At 42.7% G+C, this 26,965-nt stretch overlaps 1 protein-coding gene and 1 long non-coding RNA gene across 5 annotated transcripts; one reads left to right on the top strand and one right to left on the bottom strand.

Annotated features, from left to right (window-relative positions):
* Positions 1-218: 218 nt before the first annotated feature.
* Positions 219-11,145, bottom strand: Pbk (PDZ binding kinase). 4 transcript variants are annotated; one of them, XM_087585284.1, is made up of 8 exons: positions 11,120-11,145; positions 8,039-8,116; positions 6,629-6,722; positions 5,542-5,684; positions 4,759-4,928; positions 3,503-3,632; positions 1,441-1,617; positions 219-1,012 (listed from the first exon to the last, which is right to left on the bottom strand). In XM_087585284.1, exons 2-8 carry the CDS (start codon positions 8,094-8,096, stop codon positions 771-773), a joined length of 1,014 nt encoding a protein of 337 aa, XP_087441410.1. In that variant the 5' UTR covers positions 8,097-8,116; positions 11,120-11,145; the 3' UTR covers positions 219-770. The 4 variants fall into 4 exon arrangements, with proteins under 4 accessions (XP_087441410.1, XP_087441409.1, XP_087441411.1 ...); XM_087585283.1 differs by lacking the exon at positions 11,120-11,145 and adding an exon at positions 10,805-11,101; XM_087585285.1 differs by lacking the exon at positions 11,120-11,145 and adding an exon at positions 8,380-9,910.
* LOC134482136 (uncharacterized) lies at positions 11,084-18,531 on the top strand. Its single transcript, XR_015638884.1, has 2 exons — positions 11,084-11,257; positions 17,997-18,531. It is a non-coding gene; the product is annotated as an uncharacterized LOC134482136 (long non-coding RNA).
* Positions 18,532-26,965: the final 8,434 nt, after the last annotated feature.

Genomic DNA, 26,965 nt, shown 5'->3' with positions numbered 1-26,965 from the left:
TAGAAATTAATGCTTCCTATTTGTTGCCAAGGTAGAGAACTAAATGGTGAAACCAGGTGGTGTAAGTTCTGGTAACTGCAAGGAGCTATGACTCAAAACAATTGACACAATTTAACCTCACTTTATACATAAGAAAACAAGGTTGAGAGAAAGAAGTCACATTCACTCCACAAATCTAATGGTTAACACATCAACAAAAACAGAAGATAATGCTGAGATGCCTGGTACTAAAACTGTTTTTATTGTTTATTCTTACATAGCTTTTAGAAGACTTCGTATACAGTCAGTAAAAACAAAGTAAATTAGATGCTAAGGAGTGGAGAGAGGCAAGACAGTAACCAGGGTCTGAAACATTCTAGGGGCTATGCTTCTGCACCAAGCTCTTAAGCTTCAGGGCACATGGGCCAACAGGCCAACTAAAAGGTGGACACTATGAGCAGACAATTAACTGTACTGTGTGTATAGTGAAATTTTTAGTAACCCATTAAAGAAGCAAGAATATCTAAAACGGTCTTTAACAAAGCAATGGTCCCTTGATTCTAAGTCATCTTAGAACAGAGGTCACTAGTGTTTAAATCAGTAGGGGCAGCAGCATCTAGATACCTGGAGAGTTTTTTAAACTTCAAAGACTATCCAGTACAATAAATGCATATATAGGAAATAACATGTCAGAAGGTTATACAATTATTAACTATGTACAATGGTCTTAAAATAAGCTACTTCTAGAATCTAGCTACTATAAGTTATATTAGCTAAATAAATACATCTAGTTAACAGTTCCCATACAAGCTATGCTTCGAGCTTAGACCACAACATTGGCCATCTAGTTCCAAAGCTTCAACGATGTGTGCAGCAGATGGGCGATCTTTAGGATCCTCATTAGTACACACACAGAAGAGTTCAATGACCTTCTGGTAGGATTCATCCAGTTCTTCCATATTGATGGATGGTCTTGTCCCCAGAGCTGCATAGTAAGCTTCATCATCGAAGTCACTCTCATCAAATGTTGCATCTGCACATGAGGGAGGTAAGAGATGAAAACAAGCAAAATCAAGTTGGTCATGGAATAGCTCAATGATTTACCCTCCTGCAAGGAGGGGGTTATCCAGTACACATTCCCCTATATACCACAGGCTGTCTGTCCAAATCTCCTGCCACAGAGTTTAGCTATTTTCTCTCCAAAATGTTAAACTATTCAACTAGATACCCCCACCCACCTAATGTAAAACTGTTTAAGAAAAAATAAGAACCCATGAGTGGGGAGAGGAATACCCTTATCTTCCTATTATCAGTCTATCTCATTTATATAGGATTAAATCTAGCCAATCACAGTATTGCTATAATCTTAACTCTAAATTTTGATTTAGCAGAAAGACAATTGTATGCACTAATCTACTGGAAGGAATTCAGATTTATGTTAAAACCTATTTGTGGTTATACCTTCATCATCATCATCATCTGGAAGGTTGATGTGTGGAATACATAAAGTCATCATTTCCCAAAGAGTAAGGCCAAAAGCAAACATATCTGCCTTGTCAGTAATAATGCCATTTTCCTCCAATGCTTCTTTGGGTTTCCATGGCTCAGTACCAATATAACAGGCCTCAGGATCAGTCACTAAAACAAAATGCAAGTAGAATAGTCATGAGAGCAACCAACAAAACAACACAAGCAAAACCCATTTGGGGAGTTCAGAGGTTAATCACTATATTCAACCTCACTATAAAGAATCTGTCTCTATCAGACTGGCAAGTATTAAAAAATCTCATCAGTTGGTGGGAATGTAAGAAAACAGTTCAACCAGGTAGTGGTGGTTCGAGCCTGTGATTCCAGCACTCAAGAGGAAGAGGCAGGTTGATCTCAAGGCCAGCCCAAAGCTACACAAATAAACCGTCTCAATTAACCGGTGATAGAAATATAAAGAGTACAGATGCACGCCTTGCTTGGCCTGTGTGACACTGCAGGCACTTCAAGTCTGGGCCCTGGGTCTTCTGCAAGCAGCAGAGTCGGAGTTCGAGAGACGAATGACATTTCAGTGCTTCCAGGTGTGCTACGCCACATTAACAGTTTTCTAATACAGAGACCTTTCTCCATCTAGTTCCCTCCTAATGATGCTTTAGGGCTTCCAGATTAGAGACTTAAACTTATATGGATTTATTCATTTTTTTTTAATTCTCAGATTTTTAAATATCTTGGGATTTTATACATGGAATTTTTAAGTTTTCATTCTATTATTTTACTAATATATAGGAATATAATTGGTAACTTCAGTCATTCTAGTACCACTTTTCTTCTAAAATCAACCATGTAAAAGTCTTTATAGGATTGTCTCTTTACTAGACAGAGATTTTTGGCCTTCCTAGTTCTTTTGATAATATATTTTTCTAGGAAATAATCATTTTCATCTATGCTCACAACTTGGTGGAATACAGCTATCTGTAGCCATCCTTACAAATGTGTGGAGCATGCAGCTGAGACCCTCTTCATGCCTAGTATCTCTCTCTTCTCAATCTTGGTGAGAATTTTTATTTTCCTAAGGATCCAGCTTTTGGTTTTATTACTAACATTTTTCAGGATTTGTTTTTCTTGACTTCTGTTCCTGTCCTTATTTCTTTCACAGACTCTGCTCTTCCTTTCCTGGCTGACAAAGAAATGAAGCCAGTGGGGGCAAGTTTTGTCTTTTTTTAACATAATCACTAATAGCTACTAGTGTTTATGAATCAATTCTCTGTGATCTAAATACCGTTCTATAATTACATAAATTTACATTGTTCAAGTTCCAAATATCCAAGGCTCTCCTGGATATTTTGTTTGTAGTCTCTAATTTAATTCCTTTTTCTGGTAAAGTATTATACCTAAGATATCTTCCTTAAGGCAGAATTTGCTTTACAAGTTTAAAAACTATTCTGTAACTAAGATAAGTCAAATTCACTGGATAGTTTTAAAGTGTATTAATTTTTCAGTATTTCATTACTATAATCTCCATTTTCACACAAATAAGGATACAATTGAAAACAAAATGCTTTTAACTCATTCCAAACAGGAGAGAAAAACAAGCAGTTTAATCAAAGCTAATCTTAAATTCTATTTTGAGGCTTTCAATAAAATTACAAGTAAAGAAAGAAACATTTGAAGAGAAAAGGGAAGATGGAATAGTTGATCCTATTTAGCATGATTAAATAAGAATGCCCAGGAGCTGGGGAAGCTCTAACCTAGTGGGCACGTCTTGCCTATAGTTGTTCAGTTACAATCCAGGCTATTAGGGCCAGTGTGGCCACAGGCTGAAGGCTGGGAGGCCTGTGAGCCCAAGGCCATCCTCAACTGACATATTTAAACAAATCAAAAACAAAAAATTACTACCAAGAAGTCAGTAAGTGTTCATGTGGCAAGGGAAGGAGCAAAGACACTCTATTATACACTTTTGAGAAAGTTAATTTTAAACCATGTAGGTTTATTATGTTTACAATGCAAAGTTGTATGAATTTAAAACAGTGCTGCTTACCAGTCATATTTTCATCCAATGGCAGAGAGACTCCTACATCACAGATTTTAATTGTTTCAAAGTCACCTTTAATTACAACATTTGAAGACTTTATGTCTCCATGCAGCAGCTTCTTTTCCTGATGCAGATACTAAAATTGGAAAAAGCAATCCAATACATTAGTAGAAAAATGAATAAAAACTCTTAAAACAATGGCTTTGTAAACTAGACTTGTCCAAGTATTTGAAGCCAGGAAGGGAACATGCCACGTCCTCTAAAAATTTTCTTAAAGATGTTTGAATTCTCAAAGCCCAGATAATTTTCTATCCAGAAGATTTCCAAACACCAGATTCACTTGAGGCCGGCCAGTAGTTCTAGACTTAATTTCAGAATCTTCACAACTTACCTCAACTTTGATATAATACAAGAAAAGCAGGTGAGATGGGGCCACCATAATTCATAAGCAGAAGCAAAAATGTAATGCAAAGCTATATTATGTTTTATACATTAACTTCTTGGGTTGCAAACAATTATAGTCACATTTTGAACAGTGCTGCACAATGGCTGTCTGTTCATTTGGCAGCATTTGAGTACTACACTGTGAGCCTAACTGTGAAATGAGAGGCCATTCTTGCTGTGATCTGCCTTATTTCAAATGCAGCCTATCATGTGGTGAAGAGGCCCCAACATGGTTACACTGTCATTTATTCATTTCCTTATATATACATACTTCAAGTCATGAGTCAGTGAGTAATTCGGATGCTGCTATCCTTTGGCTGTCATGGAACTCACCCTGCTGACCTTGAACTCCCTGGCCTTGAGATCCACCTGCCTCTGCCTCCCAAATGCTGGAAATTAAAGGTGTGTATCACCACGCCAGCTCTATCTTATCTAAAGTTATCTAAAAATGTACTAAAAATTATAATTAAAATGTTTTTTCTCAATCTGCTCCAAAAACCAATTTCCTATGAAACCTTAACATGTAACCCTAACATCTCTATTATTACACTGCAAGTAGTTCTCTAGAGTCACTATTACCAGTATTTAATATAATCCCCCCAACCCCCAGAGAGAATTTCTCTGTAGCCATTTCCTCAAAACTCTGCCTCCTGCCTGCTGGGATTAAAGGCATGTGCCACCAGTGCCCAGCTATGTATCCATTTCTTTTCTTCCCTTATCTTCTACCTATCCAAAAGCACAACAAACAAAATAGGTACAACACATGTTCATTTCTTCATAGTTCACCAAAGCTGTTTAAAATCCAGTGACATAGTTACCTTTAGCCCTCTTGCCATGTGCAAAGCAACTCTGAGAATTACAGCTGCTGGAAAAGGACTTCCACTGTCTTTGTTCCGCTCTTCTATTAAGTCATTCAGAGACTTTTCACCTCCATACTCCATAGCAAGGCACAGACTACCATCACTGGCTTCAGTAAAAGCACGATAGCCTTAAGAAAAAATAACATTTCTCTATTAAACTCTTCATAATGTAACATGTACCTGGACTATCACAGTGAAGCAGCTACTGTTTACAAAGCCCAGAGGCATAATTCAGATGCCTTCAGGTGTGTCTAGCAGCACAGATCAAAATACTTTACTATGCTTCTGTAAACAATGATTCCACCAGCCTCATTAGTATCAAAAATGCAAAGTGGAAACAGCACAAGAATCCATCTAAATGAACATGAATGGTCTACATGAAGACCATTCTACATCCCAGAAATCTCAGAACCAGCACTAAAACAACTACTTCCAACCCAACTCCATGAAGGTTAAATACAAATACTTAAAGATCTAAAATATGTGCATTTTAAATATTTTTTTATTTATTTTATATTTTGCCTGCATGTTTATATGTGCACCATATGCATGCCTGAACTGAACCTGAGTCCTCGGCAAGCATGATAGGTTCTCTTACCTACTGATCCATCTCTCCAGCCCCTTATGTGAACTCACATTAACTTTTCCCCAACAACGTGTAGACCCAACATTATTAGCAAAACCAGATACTATACAGAACATTGCTTACCACATATTGCCACAAAGTAAATGTAGACTTACCTACAATGTTTGGGTGATTAAGGTTTTTTAAAATCTTAGCTTCATCAGTTAGTCTCTTCTGATACACAGTTCGATAATGATCATCGCATAAAGGATTTATCTTTTTCACAGCCCAAGGAGAATGGGACAACCCTCTCGGAGATCTAAAACATACATATGTAAACTTAGTGATACAAAACAAATAAGAAACACCAACACTCAAATTTTGCTCCATAGAAATAGGTTTTTAAAAGTATTTCTTTAGCTGGTCAGCGCTTGTTACATTTCTGCTTCGAGTAAATCAGTGTCAACATTTAATCAGAACCTGATAAGATATCTATGCTCTGAGAAGGGATTAAAGGACAAAAATAAGGATGGACTGTTAGGAACTTATCAAAGTACAATTAAACTTTAGAACTGCTACACTATTTTCTAACATTTCTATCCTGGCATGTCAGCCTACTATTTAATCAATGTTTATCAATATGTATCAGAGATGATTTATGACATGCTTTAATTAATATTGAAAATTTAGAGTTTCTATATAATAGAATTCTATTCTTTTATTATAATTTGAAATTTCACACATATTTGTTTTGATCAAATCTACTTCCCACTCCCTCTCCTCCAGCTCCTCTTCTATTCCACCACCACTACTTCCCTCCTAACTTCATGTGTTTTTATTTTTTAGGCCCACCGAGTCCACTCAGTGCACGGGTAGCCTCTCTGGGCCTGCATCCCTAAAGAGAAGTGACTCTCCCTTCCCTAGAGCCAGTGACTGTGGTTCCCCATCCCTAGCCTCTCCTCTCCTCTATCAGCTACTTCAGCTCCACATGGAACACTCTCCACCTGTTCACCACACTCAACGCTGCGTTCTCGGATCTTTCTACCACTTTGTCTCCTTATAGAACCAAAAGGAAAATGATTAAGCTACTTCCCTTTTCATAACCTAGCAGGAGGAATCCAGAAGTAAAGTATTAGGGGCAGAACTCCAGCAGTTAGAACTGGAATGTGGCCTTCAGGTGTGATGAGAAACTTCCCCAATCCAAGTACAAGAGACCTACAGTCCCCCAAGCAGAATCTTACACTCACTCACTCATTCACTCACCTTTTCATTAGGTAAACACTGACCCCAGTCCCAAAGCCGAGCTTCTGCATAAATGGAGAGGCAGGGATATTTACACATGGAGTTGAACATAATACTAAAAAACAAAAGCAAAAACTTAGCATTTGAAAACAGCAGTACAAAATCATCTTAAAGCCCTATTGTAAGATTAGTAATGGCATAGGTTTTTTTTTTTTTTTTTTTTTCTTTTTTTCGGAGCTGGGGACCGAACCCAGGGCCTTGCGCTTGCTAGGCAAGCGCTCTACCACTGAGCTAAATCCCCAACCCGGCATAGGTTTTTTTATTACAGTGTGGGGACACCCTGTGACTAGGACGACTTCTGCAACTCTCATGGTAACACTAGTGTAAATGGCTTGTTTTTTATGGCTTACAAGATAAGGATCTGAAAAATCCATTCAATTATTCTGTGTGTATGTACATGGTATGTCTAAATGTCTCTGTGTGTAGATGTGAATGCTATGGCACACATGTAGAAGTCAGAGGAGAACTTTGTGAACTTGGTTCTATTTGGGCAGATCACACTTGGGTCAACCTGATGAGCCATCTCAGCTTTTTACATTCTTAAAAGGCTACTTAAAAATAAAGAATATTGACGTTGGTAAGACAGCTCAGTGGTCAAGAGCACTTGCTGCTCTTACAGAAATCCCGAGTCTGATTCCCAGCACACATATCAGGCAGCTTATAATCATCTGTAACTCCAATTTCCAGGGAATCTAATGCCCTCTTCTGGCCTCCAAGGCACCCACATGGATGTGGTGCACACATGCACCCATCATAAATTAATAAAAATACATTGAGAGAAAAAGAAGGATCCTCATAGGCTAGGTGTGGGAGCACAAGTTGTAATCTCAGGACTTGAAGGCAGTAGAGAGACTGAAATCTAATAAGGACATCTGTGGACAGCAATATCTAATAGATACATTGGGGACAACACTAATATGTCACTATCACCTTTACTCAAAAATATGCTGAGCCAGTGTAATAAGATAATTTTTTAAAAAAAAAGTCATAGATACTGAAGTGGAAAAAAGTCTCAATGTCTATTAATCTATATATGACCAACTAAAGACATCTTGAACAATCCTTAAGACACCTCCACAGGCAAAAGTGCTTGCTGTGCAAGCCTGATGCTTGATTCCTGGATCCCATCTACAAGGAATACAACTCCTGTTACCCTCTAGTTCAAGCCAGAAGACCATTACTAGGCAGGTCCTAAAATCCAGAACGACCATCAGCAACTAGACAGAAAGCCTGGCCTGTGCTATCAGAATCTCCATTATGGTTAGCACTGTCATAGTGACCAATACCATGACTGTTTACAGTGACAAAGGAACAAACGCAAAGATGTTTCTAGTAGAAACAGCAACAAGAGAAGGTCTTTGGCAATCTTACCAGATTTCCTTTTTTCAGATAATTTGTTTGGCGTCTTGAAATTACTGATTCCTTCCATTGTAGCAATCACTTTAGGTCCTGTAATAAAAACAAGCTAAGTTATACTACAACTATCTAAAGTACTCTCATTGTGAGAAGCCCATGACATCATTTTATCACAGAAATATACAATTTGAGACCTGAAAATGACCTCAGCAAATACTTAGTCCAATTTTATTTACAAAGGTAAAACTGAAACCACTTACTCGTGGTCATACTATCAGTGACTAGGGATTGTAATTTTAACTATAAAATATATACTTAGAGGTCAGAGACATGGTTCAGAAGGTAAAGGTACTCACTGCCAAGCCTGTCAACTTGAGTTTAATTCTTGGATCTCATGTAGCAGAAAGAGAGAACTGACTCCCACAAGTTATCTTCTGACCACCATACACACTATGTGGCACACACACATACACAATACACATAGAAACAAATATAATTGTAAAAACTTTTAAATATATAACTTCAATTAAAAAAATACTACCTAGTTCAAAAAGGTTAGCAGAAACTAGGAATATAGCTCATGGGCAGAGTGTCAGCCTGGCATGCACAGGGCCATGAGTTCAATCCCCATTGATGAAACCTAAAGGTAAATACTATGTCTCCCTCTCATACTTCCCAAGAGAAGTTACAAACATGTCTCATTAGCCTTTAAGACAACCCTTATAGGCATACCTGTAATATCAGCACTTGGGAGGCTAAGACCACCCTGGGCAACAGTGAGACCCTGCTACAAACAAAACGAAAACAGAAAACCATCCATACAAGCAGCATCATTCCTAACAGTCTAAACAGACAACAGAAGTACCCATTAGGTGATGAATGCAGAGCAAAAAGTAACAAACTTGGCTATGTACAACACAAATGAGCCAGGAAAACACGACAAGCAAAAGAAACCAGATAGAGAAAGCCACGCACAAGATTCCATTGATTGAACATATCTAGAGCTGTCCAGAAACTACATGATTTTCTGATGGCTTAACTGTGGCAAGGAAGAAAAAAGTAAAAAAAAAAAAAAGGGGGGGGGGGACAGGGAAGGAGGTGGCTTTCTAGATTGAACAAATGAAAAGCAAAAGTGGATACTGGAGCTTGGGAACTCATTTTGGAATGCTTTATTAGACATCTTGGTGGCAAGGTTGAATAGGAAGCCAAATACAGATATGGAACAAAGCCAACATGACTCTGTGGGCTTATCGACAGACGCGGGATTAAAGCTGAGATCCTAGATGAGAAAGGGTGCAACCCTCAAGACCCTGATTCAGGGCAGGGAGGCGGGAAAACAGCCTTTTGAAAGTGAGCCACATACAACATGCTTGGCAAAGAGTGGCCTGGAGAACGTCCTTGCCACCACAGCTTGAGGACTGGATACAAAAGGCACAGTGTGTTTTTAAGAGATTAAGGTACCTAGCTTTAGACATTTCAACATTCCCTTATATTCTGGACACTCAAAAATGCCTTACCTTCTACTTACCGTATTTGTACCAAAATACCTATGTCCCACCCAGCTCAGTTGTTTAATGGGGTATTTCTTTCCTGGCTGAGTTTGAGCCTTAGTCTGTACTGTCTTAGATACTGTCGTAATCCATAGGCACTAATTGTTAAATAACTATACCGTCTTCAAACCACATCACCTTTAGGCTTAGGGATCAAAAGGCATGTTTGATAGAGCTGGTGCATCTACCGATGGGCTTTCTAAGCCCTGTTTGTGTTTTGTTCCATTGAGTCTGGGTCTCATCATAACTTAGACTGTCGTCCACTGGCTCTGCATACTGAGCTGGTATCGGACATTACCTACTCCTGCTTCAATCCCCACGCATGTGCACCATGCTTGGTTATCCTGATAATTGCTTTTAAGATTTTTCATCATATACTTTCCATCACACACGTGTGTGGCACGGGGTGTGTGGTATATGCACAACAGTACAGGAGCCCGAAGTGAAGGATGGCCTCCTCTGGAATTACATGTAGTTGTGAGCCACTCCACATAGGTGCTGGCAACCAGCTCAGGGCCTCTGCAAAAGCACCGCAGGCTCTAACCACTGAATCAACGCTCCAGTGTCCTCCACCCAGAACTTTATAAGTGTTAAACAGCACTACTTGACTTTTCAAAAGTATCTTTTTATTAGCATATGCTAACTCTACATGGTTATGAGTTTCACTATGAGTTTTCATAGACGCATGTAAATATGTTTTTAAAGTAATACCAGGATTCCCATGTATAAAATTCTACTCACAGTCACACTACCTGTCCTTTCTTCGGTCTCCATTCCCTAGTACTGAGACCACAGGCACTTACTACTGCTCCCAGGTTTTTGGGTCCTGAAGATGGATCCCAGGGTTGCATGCATGCTGGGCACAGACTGTACCCAATGAGTCATTGCCCTACCACAGGCCACCTTTCGACTGTGGCCTCACCTGAGAAGTGCTTCCCTGCCTCCTTCATGGGGAAGGGGGTGACTTTCTCCCAGAACCCCCAAACTCTCCGCGACCAAGGAGCTCAAGGACAGGGACTTGGAGGTGCACGATGATTCCAAGGGGGTTCCCCTACTCTCCTCCATCCGCTGTCTTCCCTGGGTGCTCCCTCAATCATTCTCTAGCCGCTTTGTACCCTCAGTTTGCTGTTCTTCCGCGCAGATCTCCTCCAGGTCCTGGATCCTCCCGTAGAGGAAGTCTCTCTCCTGTCCGCGAACCCTCCCCTCCGACCCTCGATACTCCATCGCTTACCCCTTGTCCGCTGTCAACCCTCCAGTCAACCCTCCAGTCAGCCAGGCTTTCCCTTACCACAGTCACACACTCGGGTAAAAAGGTGAAAGTAATGAGCTGGCTCAAAGCTGTCTGGACACCTAGCCCGGAAGGTGCAGGAACAGCTCCCGCCAACTCTGTAACCGCCGCGGCGTTTAGGGCGCGCGCGTTTTTAAAGGCCGCTGGCCGGTCGGGAGACACTGGAGTTAGAACTCAAAGCTGTCTTGCTTCCGAAAGTGCAGGAACAGCTCCCTCCCGCCAACACTCGCAGTAACCGCCGCTGCGTTTAAGACTCACGCTTTCAAAGGTCCCGCCAGAAGACTACGGAGCGGCACTGGGGCCAAAACTCAAGCCTTCGCGCAGTCCGCCCAGGTTTGCTTGGCCTTCCAGATTTGACTTAGACTGAAGAAGCCTTCCAGATCAATGGCTAGAAAGGTATAGCAAATGTCAGACAGATGCTAGTGGAAAAACAAAATATGTGTCTGTTTTGAAGGCAAATGTACCCAAATTACAAACACTGCTCAGAATATGCAATTAGGTAAGATGTTTTATTGCAGATTTGTGTGATCTTAAAACACTAACTAGAAATGTGTAGTTAAGAGTTTCATTATTGGGGGGGCTGGGGATTTAGCTCAGTGGTAGAGCCCTTACCTAGGAAGCGCAAGGCCCTGGGTTCGGTCCCCAGCTCCGAAAAAAAAGAACCAAAAAAAAAAAAAAGTTTCATTATTGGGGTTGGGGATTTAGCTCAGTGGTAGAGCGCTTGCCTAGGAAGCGCAAGGCCCTGGGTTCGGTCCCCAGCTCTGAAAAAAAGAAAAAGGGGGAAAAAAAAGAGTTTCATTATTCGGGGCTGGGAATAAATATAGAATATTTAGAGGTTTTTCTAACTTTAAAAATTATTACTCGTGTGCGTGTACATGGGAGGTCAGAGGACACTGTAAAAACAGGTTCCCTCCTTCCCCCTTAGATTCCTGAGATCTAAATCAAAAGGTCAGGCTCTCACAGCAAGCCCTTATCCTCACTGAGACATCTCACTGGCCCAGTTTTGTTAATTCTTGGAATTACCACATTCTACTTAACAAATATTTTCAGAGCACCTACTGTGTGCCAGGTATCTGCACTTGACTGCCCACTGCATAACATAATCTACCGTGTTCACTGCTAGAGAAATGAATTAAATTTGGGAGGCTCAAAGACCATGTGATACTTCAAAATAGAAAGCACACAACAGAATACAAGAAACACTGAGAAGCCTCCCCAGCAGGAGCACTCTGTGTGGCGTGGCGTTTTGAGAAATAAAACCACAGTCTGTGTTGTGGTTTGCCCTGGAGTTGTCTGTATTCTGAAGCTAATTCCACTGCCCCAAGGACAGCTGCCTAGTGAGTACTCCGGACTCAGGTGACTTCACCAGAACTTCTCCCCATTGAATTTGTAAAATACAGGTGAGGGGCAGGTATAGGATAGAAGGAAGCCTGTCATTGGAGGAGAAGGAAGGATGGGTGGGAGAGAAGTTTGAAGGAAGAGGAGGAGACTGGAACCGAAAGGAGGAAGAGGAGGGAGAGGGCGAGAAGCCATGGCAGTCGATGTTGATTCTGCTCTTGTTATTAATGTTCTTAAGTGATGGATGGTACTGGCCTTTGTATGATTAGGTGGGCAATTATATCTTGCCAGTTGGGTCAAAGATTATTGTGTTGTGTGTTCTTTTATGTGACAGTTTGAGTGTAGGAAAGTGTACGGTGGCTGGAGACACTGGGCCACTGTGGAGTTGGTATGTGTTTCCGCCAAGATATCTAGCAGATGTCTTGGGCCACCGTGGTGCAGAACCTAGTGAGGTAAAAGACAACAATACTTTTTTTTTATTTTTTATATTTTTACAATAGATGGCGAACCAACCTGTGGCCAAGAATCCACTAGTAATCCAAAGAGTTGAGAGGAAGTTTTATTTTCTAAGTAAGAGGAGGCCAGTGCCATTTTAAGTCATGTGATCTCTTAAGCTTGGGAATTTAAACAAAGAAACAGGGAAGCAGCTTGGGCTGGCTGGCTGTAGGTTCCCTGCTGTGTGATAGTATGTTTAGGTGGGCAATTATATCTTATCAATTGGGTCAAAGGTTATTGTGTTGTGTGTTCTTTCATGTGTAGATTTAAGTGTAATGGAGTGTGGGGCGGCTGGTCTGGGCCTCCATGGAGTTGGGATGTGTGTTTCTGGTATGGAAACCTGCCTTGGGAACTAGACAGGTAGAGAGAGAGTGCTGCCAGGCTCAGAGAGAGGCCTTCGGCAGTGTGATATGGATGGAGCAAAGCAGGTGAGAGGCTTTGCTGACTGAGAATTAAGATATCCAGCAGGTATCTTGGGACACAGCAGTGCACAACCTAGGGGGATAAAAGACAGATATACTTTTTTTATTTTTTTACAACAACAAGTCTGAGCCCAGATAGATAGGGATAGCTTCCTTACTAAGAGAGTATCACACAGTGCCATGACTCAGACATATTCACATGTTTATATACATTGGCATACATACTTGTCTAGTGACATCTATTTCATTGGCACTAATACCTATTTTATTTTCTACAATTTCAAAGAATTCAAAGATTCCAAGAATTAACAAAACTGGGCCAGTGAGATGTCCCAGTGAGGATAAGGACTTGCTGTGAGAGCCTGACCTTTTGATTTAGATCTCAGGAATCTGAGGGGAAAGGACGGAACCAGTTTCTGCAGTGTCTTCTGATCTCCCAACGTGGGTGGCAGATACACACACACACACACACACACACACACACACACACACACACACACGCACACTCACAGTAAGTTTTTAAGTTAGGAAAATTTCTAAATATTCTATATTCAGTTTCTCAATGCTTTCACTAACATATTTTCTTTTTTAGTATGTAGCCCTGGCTGACCTGGAACCCGATATGTAGAGCAGGCTGGGAAGACTCCTCCAGAAGAGCAGCCAGTGCTCTCGGCTGCAGAGCCACCTTTCCAGCACCATGATCTATCTTTCTTTCTTTCTTTCTTTCTTTCTTTCTTTCTTTCTTTCTTTCTTTCTTCCTTCCTTCCTTCCTTCCTTCCTTCCCTTCTTCCTTTCTTTCTTTCAAGATTCATTCATTTATTTATTTCATGTGTATGAATACACTGTTGCTATCTTCAGAAACACCAGAAGAGGGCATCGTATCCCGTTGCAGATGGTTGTGAGCCACTATGTCGTTGCTGGGAATTGAACTCAGGACCTCTGGGAGAGCATCTTAACCGCTGAGCCATCTCTCCAGCCCCATGATTTCTTTTCTAAGTGCAGAGAGTTTTTCTGGGAACTATTTTTTTTTGAACTATCTGACATTATTCAAGCAAAATGAATTTATTGTTTATTCTTTGCCCTGTAGTACATTAAACAACTGTTGGAAATCCATGCTGGGAAGGGGCCATCGTGGAGGCTGATAAGGAGCTCTGTCACATGCAGCTCTGCTCCCCAACAATTTCAGCTATTCAGATAAAATGAAGGTCACTCACATTTGCTGAGATTTGAACTCAGGATGTCTTGAAGAGGAGTTAGTGCTCTTAACCACTGAGCCATCTCTCCAGCCCCAGTGAGCACTATCTTAATATTTTCAGCCCTATCTTAATATATTTTGTGAGTGTAAATATGATGTTATACACCTTGCCTTCATTAAATATCTATAATGTTCTACATTTTTATGAAGTCTTAGGTTTTTACAAGCCTTCTGTGTAATTTTCTTAGTAAATGATAAAATTCTGCCTAAAGCCAGACCCAAAAGCTTCTTAATTAACCACTGTTTGTCAAAGGACTCTCCAGGGAGATAAAATTATTGGCACAGTATAAACTGAGGCTAAAGAATCAGTAGAAATAAAGACCCTTGCCTAACAGTTACGACTATCCTGCTCTGTAAAAGAACCCCCAGATATTACCCCCAGGAACACATGACCATCACAAGTCCATTGCTATTGCCTGTGGATGCATCCGGTGATCTCAGAACCTTGCCTGCTAGTCGGTTGTCATAGAGAGCAGCTCCAACCTGGATCAGCCTCTTGTAAAGCTCCAATCCCACTCTTTAATAGAAGAACCAGCTCTACTTTGACTCTAGCAGACTGGCTTCAAAGTAACATGGCTCTTTTGCTTGCCTGCTTGCTTGTTTTTTGAGACAGTGCTTCCCACAGACCAGCTTGTCCAGCTTGAACTTGCTATGTAGCCAAGGATGACCTTGGACTTCCGATCTTCCTGCCCCTTCCTCTTGTGGGTGGAGACCAGCAAGCCATGTTTACGCAGTGCAGGGATGTTTCCTGCAAACAACGATGTCACATCACCACGCCAGCCATTTTAGGGACTTTCGGTTTCCCAGACCTTACTTGGAGAGTTTTAATGCTTTTCTTCCTTTCTAGAGTGTTGTCTCCCTCCTCTTTCTCTTATGGCTGCTGCATTCTATTTCTCTTTGAGGTTGTGTCCTCACTGCTGATTAGCTACAAGGATGGTGAACTTGTTTAGGAACGAAGAAAAAAATATTTTTTCTTGTTGCTTCTGTATTTCCAAACAGTCCTAGACATGCTGCATGGTCCTAGACATGCTACATGGTCCTAGACATGCTGCAAGTTCTGGCGTCCTGAAGTCTTTAGATGTGGGTCTCCTGTTCCCGACTCAAGATGCAGGGAAGCTAAGGAACAAAGTCTCTGGTGGCAGTGGGTATGCTGGGCACAAAGTCACAGGAGGTTGTGTGGGAAGGCTGCGCCTTTATTGAAATGGCAATGGTTGGCTAGCTTATATAACTGAGTCTGTGAAGAGGGGAAGAAAAGGGACAAGAGAGGAAATTCACCTAATTTGCATATGCGGACCTGATTGAAGACAGGCTAAGGAGCATGAATTCAAATATCAGGCAAGCTGGAGGAGCCTTGCCTTAATATTTAGATTAGCAGGCTGTAGGTCACATGGTTTCTGAGAAGTTAGTTCTCTGCTGTGGAAACCAAAGCTTAACTGGGTCTATCATGATGTGGCCTTTGTCTCTATTGGGTTGAGTAGCCCCAAGCTTGACTTGGGTAGGGAGCAGCCCCAATCCTACTGTGCTCTCTGAGAGCTTTGGGGGGAGGGGGTGTGTATCCCGGCAGCACTCTTTCCTCATCTGGCCTGGGAACCCACATTTAAGTCCCAAGGTGAAGACACCGCTGCCTCTAGCTTATGCTCCCATGTGCTGGCTTTTGTTTATCTGTATCCAGAGGGCCAGAACCGGAAATTCCCTTTTATCTCAGATAGTTTGCTGTCAGCCTGTCACAAGTGAAAATCATTTGAGGGGAGGGAACCGCCACTGAGAAAATGCTTCCATAAGATCCAGTTGTAAGGCATTTTCTTAATTAGTGATGGATGGGAGAGGGCCTTGCAGGTGGGGCTGTCCCTGGGCTGAGGTTAGGTTGTGTAAGGTTGTGTAAGGCTGAGCAGACCGTGAAGAGCAAGCCAGTCAGCAGCACACCCTCTGCATCAGCTCCTCCTCCAGGTTCCTGTCCTGTTCGGGTTTCTGCCCTCGCTGCTTCTGAGAGTGAGCTGTTAATTGGACTTAGAAACAAAATGAGTCTTTCTGCCCCAAGTTGGTGGGTTTTCTTGTTTGTTTGGTCATGGTGTTCATCACAGCTACAGAGACCCTAACTAAGACTTTTATTCCCTCATCTCTGTTCTGACCTCCCTTTCCCCTGTATCTTTAAGTCTCTTCCTTTCTCTGCCTGAACCACCAGCCCTCCAACCACTCCCACTCAGAACACTGTTAACCTCCCAGCTTAGCACCTGCTACAGGCCCCTCCTCCCTTCTTGCTGCTTTTCACTTTGAAGTCTGCTTAGTCTTTTTGTCTGGAAACTTCATTCTGTCATGCCCAAACCCAAAATCCTCCAGAGACCTTGTAAACTTCAGGGCAAAACTCACCATCTTTGTGATCTGACCCCAAGTGTCTTCTCCTAGAGTTTACCTCATTGGGTCCCTGGGCTCTGGTAAAGACTCAGAGTGTGGCTGTGCCAGGAGAGCTCCTGTTTTTTCTCATTTCTCTGGCGTAGACACACACACTTTCTTCTCAGCAACCAATGCCCTTCCTGTCTGGATTAGCATCACCTCACTTTCCACTATTGGTTGAGACTCCTCTTCTCTCACACAGTCCACCATCATGGCTATGCCGCTTTGTTCTCCTAGTCTAGGACATCCCAACACAATGGAAGTCTCTTGTGTCTACCTCCTACAGCATCAGTTCTAGATCATGCTCCTGGGTGTGTGTTCAGAAAGGAGAGAGTAAAAAAATGGACAAACTCTTTTTCCTAGAGACTCTATCTGTCCTTCGGTGACATGGCAGCTGGTCTGGGAATAGTCACTGAGGTGAAATTATAATGTTTAGTCGCAGTCCCTGAGCCCACGTTTGCTATCTGCCACTGCCGAGCCGTATGCCTACATTCACCCCCGTGCCCCAGGAAAAAATCCTGTTTGAATTCCCTAGAGCCTACTCTAGTGATATTAGAGATGACGCCTCCTTTGGAAACTACTGAAATCTGGATGAAGTCTGGAGGTTGGTGTCTAGTTTGACAGGACTCATCTCTTAGGAGAAAAGATGCCACCAAGTCCCTGATATCATTTAAGTGTCCAGTTTTACACCATGATAACATTAATCAAAGATAGTAAAGACTCCACAGCTAAGAGCACAGTCCCATAGCACTGCCCTTCATGTGAGCACACAACCTCAGGTACTCGGACCCCAGGTTACTCATAATTTAATACAAATCTGTGACCACCCCTCCATAGGTTCACTCATTTTCTACATCTGTTCATAGAACTAAGGAAAGAGTTGACTTATTATTGTCAGTTATTACAGAGGATATTTCATCTATTTGAAAAAATGTAGAGAAGGGCCCAGTAAGATATCCAAAGCAGGAATGTCTGTCCCTGGGCAGTTAGGGCTCACCAATCTCTTGACACATGGACATATTTAACAATCTAGAAGCCTCTTGAACCCCATCTTTTAGGGATGTCTATGGAGGTTTCATTATATATAGCTGTGGTAAATTATTAACTCAATCTTTGCTTTTCACTTTCTCTCCAAGGATGGGGAGTGGATTGTAAGTTCTTTGTTTCTAATCATGCCTCTGTATTTCTGGTGAGGAACCTATAAGAACAACCGATGTGTCTGTCCATCACCCAGGAAGCACCGAGGCATTAAAAGCACTGGACCAGCAACCGAGCATCTGGGAGAGAAGACTCAGCTCCAGCCCTGCAGAGAAAGAATGGAAAGACATAGGAAGGCCTTCACAGCTACCTGCTTGGAAGGCACAGCCCCTGCTCAACCTCAAAGTGTCAATACAGCTTCCAGTAAGAAGTGAAATCTGCTGGTTCTGGAAACATAGGGCTTGCTTGAAAAACAAGAGCGCTTTAGAAAATGTGTTATGATCTCAGATGCATATAATTGATGAGATCCTGATTCCATTGTGGTTCAGTGCACTGGGAAGATGTGACAGGGAATTCAAGCCTTCCCTGAGGGAAGATGGCCACCGACAGTGTTCCATCTGCTATGATTGCATAAGACTCCAGGCTGGTCCTAGCAGCTGGCCACAGCCTCAGTGTCCTGACGTCATTTCTGCTCCACAATGCTCTTCACTCTAACTCAGCCAGAAAAAAAAGTATCAGTTCTCAATTTCCAATGAATCCATGAATGACAGGAAATAAATTTTGGTGGTTTGCATTTTTTTTTCTTTTTCTTTTTTTTTCTTAGGAGCTGGGGACCAAACCCAGGGCCTTGCAAGCGCTCTACCACTGAGCTAAATCCCCAACCCCCGGTGGTTTGCATTTTAACTACCCTGTTCCCACTTGGAATGTAGACTGAAGGCAGAAATCCTCTAAAAATTTTCTATTCTTTCAGTAAAAGATTGGGATCACTGAGACATTCAGATTGAGCAGTTAACAGCTGTCAGCCTTTCAAAGATGAATTGTTGAGCTACCCAGCCCCCATTTCAAGCTATTCTTGCATCCACCCTGCCCCTATGAATATATATATATATATCTCCTATCAGTTCTGGTCCTCTAACAACCCTAACAGTACAATACTATTTGAAGAGAAATAAACCAGATATTCTCAGGAAAATCATTGGCCCCTTGAGGAAGATGGTAAAATCAGGGAGCTGTTCAAAGCAGAGACTCTTTTTAAAGATATATATATAACACTGTTTCTGTCTTCTGACACACCAGAAGAGGGGATCAGATCCCCATTACAGATGGCTACCATGTGGTTGCTGGGATTTGAACTCAGGACCTCTGGAAGAGCAGTCAGTGCTCTTAACCCTGAGCCATCTCTCTAGCCCCTCAAAACCTGTAGTTGTCCTGACTCCTTGTCTAGGAAGTCACCTTCTCAGCATCATGTCTTTTTGACACTTTGGGATAAGGGTTCCTCAAGCACTGTGAAGTGGCTCAAGTCACTAAGGTGTCACTTGAATGTCCTCAGAAAACTTCATGCTAAAGTAGCAGAAGAAGGTGTGGTGGTTTCAATGAGTCCCACAGACTCATATGCTTGAGTGTTTGTTTCTCAGTTGGTAGAACTTTTTGGGAAGAACTAGGAGGTGTGGTCTTGTTGGAGGAGGTGTGCCAGAGGCCAGTCCTGGCCTTCAGGTACTGAGGAAGGCAGCTGAGGGGAGGTATGGAGTTGGTTATCATAGCCAAAGCTATGGCAATTTCTAGATTTTTTAATTCTTTGCTATTCTGTGACCAAAATTTGATGGCTTCTGGCAATTTAACTCCTGCTGATAGCAACAGGGGATTAGGGGGAAAAGTTTAGTTACCTGGGCTCTTTTCTCTCTGGCTTTGGCTCACTGGCCAGGCAAGAGGCTTAGAGCTCTGTTAACTCTTCATGAGCCAAAGAGAGAAAGAAGAAGAAGAAGAAGAAGAAGAAGAAGAAGAAGAAGAAGAAGAAGAAGAAGAAGAAGAAGAAGAAGAAGAAGAAGAAGAAATAGCAGCAGCAGCAGTAGTAGTAGTAGTAGTAGTAGTAGTAGTAGTAGTAATAGCAGTAGTAGTAGTAGTAGTAGTAGTAATAGTAGTAGTAGTAGTAGTAGTAGTAGTAGTAGTAGTAGTAGTAGTAGTCAGGCACCCTGCACCTCTTAAATGAAATTAAGGTTTCAACACAGGAGTCTGGTGTTTCCTCCCTCCAGTCCATACGACCTCCTCACACAGGATCTGGGAAGCTGGCACCTAAATACCAGGCTTCTTTGGATTATTAACATCTTAAATGTGAAGGGCACCATAAAGTTCTTAAAAGCCATTTTCACGGTCTTGGGCTGTGCCTCCTAGGACCATGGTATGGGAGCAAGTTTTGAACCCTCTTCTGTCTTCCAGGGGTCTCAGAGGCTCAGCTAAATCACGTGTAGGCGTTTTCCATGTTCATGTAACAGCCCAAAGTGATACTTCTGAACCATGAGCAATCTATTCAAGAAATTAAATGGAAACTCAGACCACCTCAAGCTCTAATGATTGTGCTGTGACCACCAAGTGTGCAGAGCTTTTAATGGTGTTTAACCCTCCCTTCAGCCCCTGAGTGCCAGCTCACACTTGGGAGCTCAGGCCTTGGTTCCAGGCTGATGACTTGTGGGACCTGGGGAAGCCCATATACCCTCATCCTGTGATACAGCCGTTTTGTAGAAGCTGACAAGGAAGGACTTCTTAGACTCTAGGCTAACCCAGGGCCCTGTGGGGCTAGCAGGCTGTATGATGATGTTTTCTAAACACCTTGATATAAGGAACTGACTGAATAAAGTGCCACTGAGGACTTAAAAAAAAAAGTCAATCACATGCGCGCGCGTGCGCACACACACACACACACACACACACACACACCATTTGGTGGATGGGACACAGCCCCCAAAGGATGTCAATAGTAAGTTCAAAGCAGTGTTTCATTCTATAAGGTCATTAGAAGTTCAAAACAATAGTTTCACAGTGCCTTGCTTTGTCACAGTGCACACCTGTGGCTTCATCCTTGGACCTGACCTAGAATGAATGTTTTCCCTTGATCCGTCCCAAGCCTATTTCTCTTCTAGTGCAATTATGAGAGCTCATTGAATTCATTACTATGAAGCCTTTACTCACTATTCTATGAGGAGGGGATACATTCTATTCTTGATTCTTTATTACTTCATTGAGCTATCTCTCCAGCCCAGGAAGGAATGCAGTTTAGGAACTGCTCATAAACTGACCAGTAGGGGCCGCTGTGGGTAGGCTGACTTCAGTCATATAGGTGTAAAGCTCAGTCTCCTAGGAGAGGAAAGAAGAGGTTCAGCTACCAAAAAAAAAAAAAAAATGTTGGTGAAATGGAAAGGAACTGGCTGCAGTTGCTACAACTGTTGTCACGCACAGAACACAGTCAAGTGGGGGGCTTCTCCTTCACAAGAGGAGCTCTGTGGGACCCACTTCTCCAGCCACACCATTATGCTGGATCTCTTGGTGAGATCTGAAATTTCTTGGGTGGAATAGGCATCTCAAGTGTTGCTTATTCTGATTCTCAAGCCCAGATAGAAGAGTTAATCATTGAGCGATGTCACATCAGAGTTGCTTCACGTTCCGGTTGCTTTGACTCGGCAAGCCAGAACAGTCAAAAGCAAGGATATAAGAAACCTTGTGGAGGGACTGGGGATTTAGCTCAGTGGTAGAGCGCTTGCCTAGCAAGCGCGAGGCCCTGGGTTCGGTCCCCAGCTCCGAAAAAAAAGAAAAAAAGAAAAAAAAGAAAAAGAAAAAGGAAAAAAAAGAAAGAAACCTTGTGGAGTCTGCCTATGTTTCTGGAAAGGGAAACTATGTAGCACGCTGATGAGTAGAACCCAAGCTGCCAGCTGCAGGTCTTGGATTACAAAAACAACAGATGGTGTCAGGATAATGCAAGATGGATCTGTGGACAGCATTTGCCACCAAAGCCCAGTGATCTGAGTTTGGTTCCTGGAATTCATGGACAAGGCTGAATGCAGTTGTGTATGATTCTACTCTGGGTGTAGGTATGGGTGAGACGGGAAGCAGAGATAAGAGATTCTCCTACAAGATTGCAGCTACCCCAGAGAACACACTGCAGCCTCAAACAACAGGACAGGCCCCACTTCAAAAGCAAGGTGGAGAGGCTAGAGAGATGGCTTAGTGGTTAAGAGCAGGGTTGCTCTTTCAGAGGACTCAAATTCGAATCCCAGCAACCACATAAACAAATCTCAGAAAAAAAGACAGTAAAAGTCAAGGACCAAGACCTGAGGTCATCCTCTAATCCCCATGTTCACATCCTTACACCCTCATGTACACATACTTCATACACACACAAAATAAATATGTTTAAAGACTTTTTTATGTGTTTATTTTTACTTTGTGAATGGATGTTTTGCTTGCATGATGCATATGCACCTTATGGGTGCAGTACCCAACAAGGCCAAAGGATGGCACTGGATCTCCATCTCTCTCTCTCTCTCTCTCTCTCTCTCTCTCTCTCTCTCTCTCTCTCTCTCACACACACACACACACACACACACACACACACACACACACACACCCCGCCAAAACTTTAGTTTTAAAACTGGAGTTTTTAGTCAGTTATGAGTCCCCATGTGGGTGCTGGGAACCAAAACCAAGTGCTCTGCAAAAGCAGTAAGTGTTAACTAACCTCTGAGCCATCTCTCCAGCTCCAGTAAATACTTTTAAAAAAATGTCATGGGGGGGGGGGGAGGAGCAACCTTCAAGCAGTTTTATGTTCACAAAAAGATTTTTTGCAGTAAATACAGTTTCTATGCATTTCCTACCCCCATACACACATAGGTCCAGACATTGCCAGTATCCTCCATCAGAGGGACACAGTTGTCACAGCCCACACTGCCACATCAGAGTCCACCCTTGACCTCACACAGGTCAGGGATATGAACGGATGTATAGTGACTGTGCCATGACGTTCTCATGCAGAAACTTTCCACATCCCCAGGTTTTCTTTGTTCTAACTTCCCACCCCTCTCTCATCCTGGATTCTTGCTCACCACTAATGTTTTTACTGTCTTCTACGTTTTACACACTTTTGCATTTTCCAGAATGTCATATACTGAAAGCCATGCAGCCTTTTCGGATGGCTTTGTTCACAGAGTGATGTGCGTTTAAGGTTCCTGGATTTCACATCACGGCTCGACAGATCATGTATCTTCAATGCTGAATAACAGCCGTTGTGTGCTGCTTGGGTGTTTGTCCAGCCACCCAAGGGTGGCTTGGCTGCTTCTGTGTTCTGGCATTGTGAATAGGGCTGCTATAAATGTCCATGTGTGGATTTCTGTGCAGATGATAGTCGTCAACTCCTTTAATAAGCATCAGGATCTGGAAGTCACTGTCCCGTCGTCCCCCCCCCCCCCCCGGTCCCCCCAGCCTTAGCTTTCACTCATGTCTGCCGGGTCCTAGGACACTTATACGTCACCTCCATTTTCAGAAATGCTGTGCTTCTGCACCACCCAAACTGCCTCATTCTTGTAACTGTGTGTCTAGGAATAATACGCATTGTTCTTGTTTTACTATGGTTTGTAAAGTCAGTGAAACAACATGTATGTCCAGTCTACGTCTTATAGCCCTGAGTCTCTCATTATCCTGATTTTATTTCTTAATTTTCCTGTGTGTGTGTGTGTGTGTGTGTGTGTGTGTGTGTGTGTGTGGTCAAATTTTATGTTAGGAATCTTCTTCAATGGCGCTTAACTTTATTTATAGAGGGAGGGTCTCTTGCTGAACCCAGAGATCACCGATCATAGCTAGTCTGGCCAGGGTGCTTTTCCCTGAAAGCCCCTGTCTCTATCTTCCTGTATCTCCCTAGTGCTGGGGTCACCAGCAGCTGCCATGTCTGCCCACAGCATCTGAACTCTGCTACCCAGGCTTGCAGTGTAAGCACTCTATCTACTGAGCCATCGCTCCAGGCCTCACCCTGATAATCTTAATCCAAGGGCTTTATCGCTCCTCAATAAATATTAATGGGAAAGAACTAAAGCTCCCCTGAGCTTGCCTGAGATGAGATGGCCCAGTGGGAACAAGTCGTTCCTGCTGTGTCTCTTTTCACTCCACTGCCTTTGCCTTGTGTGTGCCATGGTAATCTCATTACTTGGGTCTTTAGACCCGCAAGCCTGTGTTCCCCTGAACCCCTCTAGATTCAGCACATATGCAGTTGATCTGGACTTTCTGATTCTGTAGTCAGGCTCTTGCTGTAGTTTGGTATGATTCGTGTCTACCAAAGGTTTATGTGCTAGGAGGTTATACTCCCCACCCCACCCCCCACCCCCCCCCCCCCGCATTTCCAAGCTTTTCAGTGCTAAGATGATGTAATCTCATCATGGAAGGCGTGGGGATTTAAATGAGCTTTCCAAAGCCATGTTCATTGTGTGCTAGCTGCTGCCTGTGGCTGCGGGTGTGAGCTTCTCAGCTCTTCCTGCTGCTGTGCTCAGCTGCGCTGAAATGCTTCCACACATTGATGGTGATGGACTCTTATCCCTCTGGAACCTTAAGTCCGAAATAAGCCCTTCCTTCTATAAATTGCCTCAGGCACAGCGTTTTGCTTAAGTAATAGAAGAGTAGCTAATAGTGAAGGTGACTGACTCTTGAGGCACCATCCCCAGAAAGGGTTAATGTGTGCCTCTTGGAACTGGGTTAGTTCCTGCAGGAATGGACTGCTTTGTACCTCTCCAGAATGTCTCTTCTGCATGTGCCATTTGTCTCTTGTCCGAGCTGCCACCACTGGGCTGTGAGTTTCTGTGACCTCATACCAGAGCTAAGTGGAGTTCATTCCATGCCCTTGAGCCTCCTGAACCATGAGCCTAAGAAACCAAACGATCCAGGTTCAAATGCTTTATAAGAACAGAGAACGGATCGACACAAGTCTTCTTGTTGTTGCTGCTTCTGTGACTGTTGCTATTGTTGTTGCTAACCTTGATGTGGTCTGACTGGTTACCAAGGCAATGCCAACAGTTCTGATTCCTAGGTGCTGTTTGGTTTGGACAGCTGTAAACCACAACTAAAGCCCTCATACCTGCAAAGTTCCTGGGGCATTCTGACTCTAAGGCATCTTCTCAAACACAAAAGGAATTTCATGAGAGAACCACTCCACCCTATGAAGCATGGAATACCAGAATGTGGATTCTGGCTTGCTCAGGCTGTAATGTTACCTCCCCACACTCTAAATACAAGAGGAGATCTTTCCAGAATTGTGATCTGTTTCTAAGCATGTTATAGTCTACAGAATGTTCTGAAGAAAAGACACTTTGTTGGGGGTGGGTATTTTGTTTTGCACCATTGATTGTCCTACGCCAGATAATTTGTGGGAAGACTGGATGACTTGATTCCCCTTGCAAAGAGGAAAGAAGGAAGAGAAAATAAAACCCCCTTAGAATTCTTTGGAGGAGCAACATGGAATTAGAGATGGAAAAGGAGGTATCCGGTGGCACACGATATACCTTGGGTGAGCACCGCGTGGGGGATGACCTCAGGAGTGGTCACACCACAAAGGGTGCCACCTCGCTTTTTCAAATGCAATGTATTTTCCATAGAACTTGATTCTGCTCTTTGTGCTGACTGCCTGTGGCCACTCGGTTACTGGAAACCTGCTGTGCCAGTTCTCTGCTAAGTGGCTTTGGCAAGGCCTCTGCTAGCATTTAATCACAGTAAGAAGCCTCCAGAGACTTTATTAGATGTAGGAAGAACTACAGAGATGTTAGCCTGAGCTGGATGACGTCCAGTGCAGCTGCAGTGTTCCTTAAGTGTAGAATTTCTCAGAGAGATGTTAAGCGAGCCAAAGAGCATCCTGGGATTTAGTCTCAAGTCGTATTATTAAAGACCATGAGTATCCCATAATTCACAGCATTCTTGGAAACTGTTATGTAAATCCTACTCCCCCATTCAGTATATTATGGTTTTAGGCGTGCTTAATCTGCATTCATAGTTAAATGTCAGTTTATATCCCCTTATCTCTCTTACTGGAGAAATCCCTCTATTTCATAAAGTTTCATTGCAACTATTTAAATATGACAATGCAAACACACCAGGGTGTCTATCTAGTTGAAGGGATATTTATTGGATAATTCTGTAAAGTGAATATCCATTTAGTGTTTTGATATTTTATGTGCTGCAAGAATTAAGTCTTGGCTTCTTCCAAAATGTATAATTTGGCTCATTTAACCTTCTAAAATGTATTTCATGGTTTGAGTCTGAAGTGTCCCCCTGTGGGTTCATGTTTTGATTGCCTAGTTCCTAGCCTTGTGGCGCTGTTTTGAAGTCTGTGGGTCACAGAGGAGGTAGGCTCTGGCTAACAGAAGTAGGCCACTATGGGTATGCTTTTGAAGTTATACTTGCTTTTGACTCTGGCCTATTTTCTCTGTTTCTTCATCTACAGTCATGTTAGTGAGCTGCTGACATGTGCTCTCACTGCATGACCGAACACTCTGTTTTGCCCTTCCCTCTGTGAAGGATTGAGCCCAAACAACCTTTCTTCTCTTGAGTTGTGTCTGTCTGGCATTTTGTCATAGTGATGAGAATAGAAATGAATGCAGAGAATAGTGCCCAGGAGTGTTGTCACTGCTGTATAAACCCAATGATTTAGTCCTTTGGCTTTGGAGCTGGACTTCAGGAAAAATGTGAAAGAAGTCTTAGACTACTGTATGCAGAACTTAACGAACCATTCTGTGGAAGTTCAGAAGGCCAGACTACCGCCGGAAGTATGGGGAGTAAAACTGTCCATGGGGCTGAGACACAAATAAGGAATCTATCGGGAACTGATTTAGAGGGCATCTGTGTTACATTCTGGCAATAAAAACAATAGATCTGACTTCTTTTTGCCCATGCCCAAAAATTCTGAGTGAGCTGAATTAAAAAGTAATGAATTCATTAATCTGCCACAGCACAGCAGGGCATTGTCCATCGTGGCTGTGGCATTGTTACTGCTGCCTATATTTAGCCAGGTTTAGAGTCAGCAAAAAGACGTAAAGGCATACAGTTTGGTAAGGAAAGAAGCATGGGCACATTTAAAGCTGCAGGTATAAGGTGACTGTCATTAGGATTAGAACCTGGGGTTGGGGATTTAGCTCAGTGGTAGAGTGCTTGCCTCGCAAGCACAAGGCCCTGGGTTCGGGCCCTGGGTTCGGTCCCCAGCTCCGG

This window comes from Rattus norvegicus, chromosome 15 (genome assembly GCF_021556685.1).
Source record: "Rattus norvegicus strain SHRSP/BbbUtx chromosome 15, alternate assembly SHRSP_T2T, whole genome shotgun sequence".
NCBI classification, from domain to species: domain Eukaryota; kingdom Metazoa; phylum Chordata; class Mammalia; order Rodentia; family Muridae; genus Rattus; species Rattus norvegicus.
Note: the sequence above shows the minus strand (reverse complement) of the source record. Positions and strands in the feature narration are given on the sequence as shown.

Bases quoted from the DNA above. Each gene is read 5' to 3' on its own strand.
- Pbk (XM_087585284.1), bottom strand. From the start codon at position 8,096: ATGGAAGGAATCAGTAATTTCAAGACGCCAAACAAATTATCTGAAAAA. The intron at 4,929-5,541 runs GTAAGTCTACAT...TTTTTTCTTAAG, and splicing joins TAATCACCCAAACATTGTAG to GCTATCGTGCTTTTACTGAA. The intron at 1,013-1,440 runs GTATAACCACAA...CCTCATGTGCAG, and splicing joins AGATGATGATGATGATGAAG to ATGCAACATTTGATGAGAGT.